The sequence below is a fragment of the Nothoprocta perdicaria genome, unplaced genomic scaffold (genome assembly GCF_003342845.1).
Source record: "Nothoprocta perdicaria isolate Ctin4 unplaced genomic scaffold, notPer1 scaffold_171, whole genome shotgun sequence".
NCBI lineage: Eukaryota > Metazoa > Chordata > Aves > Tinamiformes > Tinamidae > Nothoprocta > Nothoprocta perdicaria.
The window spans coordinates 1,484,804-1,487,540 of record NW_020454883.1 but is presented as its reverse complement, the minus strand read 5'-3'; the positions used below and the strand labels follow the sequence as shown (position 1 = coordinate 1,487,540).

The window sequence follows — 2,737 nt, the reverse complement described above, 5'->3', positions numbered from 1 at the left end:
GGCACGGGGTGCACTGACCTGCACCAGGTCCGGCGTGAGGCGCTTGGCCCGCAGCCACTTCTGGACGCGGGCAGTGCGGCGCAGGGCGCGCTCCAGACTGCACGTCCTGGTCTTGAGGAGCGCCGTGCAGATGCGCTTGTCGGCCTGGTCGTGCTGGTACTTGGTGGTGAGCCTGGTGATGTCCACCATCCGCCAGCTCTTGGCATCGTCCGTGTAGTTCCCTGAGTAGCTGAGGAGGTAGCTGGGGGGCAGCTTTAAACGAGAAGAAAGCCAGTTGTCAAACCTGCCGGACCAAAACAAGACCCCCCCCCAGGAGAGTGGGTTAACAAGCTGCAGGAAAATGCACAGCGCAAGCAAAACTGTAATCTCTAACTCTACGGGCCAAGCAAAGCACTAGATCGGCCAGTAAAAGCTTCTTGGGCAGGTCGGGAGAGAGTGCGAGGCATCTCAGGAGGCTTGTGCTGCCTCTGCCAATGCTCAGCTCTGCACTGGGCCTCATGTGTGCACCTCTGCCTGCACACAGCCGAGTGTGAGCCCGGAATCATTATGGTTGGAAGAGACCTTCAAGACCATCGAGTCCAACCACAGACCCAATCCCTCCATGCCTGCTAAACCTTGTCCCTAAGTGCTTCATCTACACGTTCTTTGAATGCTGCCAAGGACAGTGACTCCACCGCTTCCCTGGGCAGCCTGTTCCAGCGCTTGACCACTCTTCTTGTGAAAAAATTTTTCCTAATGTCTAACCTGAACCTCCCCTGGTGCAACTTGAGGCCATTTCCTCTTGTCCTATCGGTAGTTATTCAGGAGAAGAGACCGACCTCCGCCTCACTCCAACCTCCTTTTAAGTAGTTGTAGAGAGCAGTAAATGAGATGATAAGTATTCAGACACACGATCAAGCGTGCTTGTGCATGACCCAGCGTGCATGTGCACAACTGAGCCTGCATGTGCACGACCGAGCATGTGTTCCTGGGCCCAGCAAGAAGCAGCTTTGGCTGCTGGATGGCACAAGCTAGGCAGCAGCAGGGTGGCATCCCGAGTACCTTCCTAAGTAGGGCAGGAATAAGTGCTGAGCCAAGGAAATGTACTTGGGAAAGAGAGTAGATTTTCACTCCCTGCTTAAAGTTGCTGTTGTTCTGAATGGGGTTATGTGAGAGTTGGAGGGGAAAACCCCAAAGAATGTTGTGACTTGGGCCATGTAAACGGAAACTGTGAAGAGAGAGGAACTCAGAATAAGCAGCACTTGAAAAATGTCCTGCAGAACAAAAACTAGGGGGAAAAAAGGTATTTGAAAACATCATAATGATCTTTTGTTTTGAAGTGGTGGCTTTAGTTTGCATTGACGCAGGAAAGAAGGTGTTTTTCGTGCGTTTTAATCAAAATACTAACACCAAAACAAAGATCATGGAAAATATCTTATTTGAAGTATCAATGCCAGGGATATGTTGCTAGGAAAAGTTTAATGCCATGATGTAGCCTCTCTCCAGGCACACAGGCCAACCAGCTTTCATGTTCAGGCTGGTCTTTGCCTCGGATAGCCACCGTTCTACCCTTTGGGGAACAAGGAAGGAAGGAAGGAAAGAGGGAAGGAGAAGAGTGTCGAGGCAGAGAGTAGTGCTGGTTCCTTGAGCTGGTCCCTATGCTGGCCATGTGCAAGGTGGTGGTGGAGACAGGCTGGTGGTGGGGACAGAGTGGTGCTGGGGTTTACTGGTGTCGCAGGGTATCCCCTGACGTCGCTGTCTGGGATTTGGGGATGTACTGGGATGAGGGAGCTCCCTGCAGGGACAGGGGTTTGGGGCTGTGACGAGAGGGGGCCCGGGGACACCAGTGCTGGGCGTGCGGCTCCGCTGTAGCCATGGAGACTTTGCCTGGATCTGCTCCCCACCACATCCGCGGCGTGCACAGGAGGGGAGCATATGGGCCGCGCAATTAGGCTGTGATTTTTTATTTATTTATTTTTTGCTGTTGTTGTTTAATTGGCCCCCTCAGCGCTGCCCACATATGCGTGTTGCATGGAGCCCGTCATGGACACCGTGGGCATCTTGCTGTGTAAATCTGTAACTCACTCACATAAAGTGCTTGAACTCTAACCTTCAGTGAGCCCAGCGTCAAGCGTGCATCGCCTCCGAAAATCCCCTAATTAAAACTCTTGCCTGAGTGCCTGAGAAAGCGTTTCTTAATTTAATCTCATCATAAATTAAAGCGGGTAGCTCACAAGTGAAATAGGATGGGCAAGCGGCTGCGTTCAGGATTAGCTGCATGGAACTGGATGAAAAGACATTAGCGATGCTGAAAGTTGAAGCTGTTTTTTTTCCCCACTCCAGTCAGGCAACCTGCACAGAGAAATTTCGGGGGCATTAGTGCCATTTTGCCCGCTCCAAGTTCCAGCGCTGGTATATACTGGTGTGATCAGGGGGTGACTTATAAAGCTGGGATGCAATTTGGAACAATTTGGAACAATTGCGTTCCCTGCAATAAGAGCACCTGACATCATATGAACAACTTCCTCCCTCTGCCTCCCGCATTTGGCTGGTTTGGGGGTAGGACTTTCCAGAGAAGGCAATAACCTTGGTGCCTTGCTGTGATTTGTTTTGCACCATGCCGCTCCTGGTACCTAATCCACAACAAGCACAGCATGCTGGGCGGGAAGGAGGCAGCTATGGGCTGAGGAGGTGGTTTCTCTCTTTCTCTCTTTCTCTCTTTCCTTCCTTCCTTCTTTCCTTCCTTCTTTCTTTCTTT

At 51.5% G+C, this 2,737-nt stretch overlaps 1 protein-coding gene across 2 annotated transcripts in view; it reads right to left on the bottom strand.

Moving 5' to 3' along the window:
- CUNHXorf36 (chromosome unknown CXorf36 homolog) overlaps positions 1–2,737 on the bottom strand; it is a 16,968-nt gene that overhangs the window by 11,029 nt on the left and 3,202 nt on the right. For both annotated transcript variants that reach the window (XM_026036179.1, XM_026036178.1), the window contains exon 2: positions 19–283. In XM_026036179.1, the coding sequence (XP_025891964.1) occupies positions 19–283 (265 nt within the window). The remainder of the gene's footprint in view (positions 1–18; positions 284–2,737) is intronic.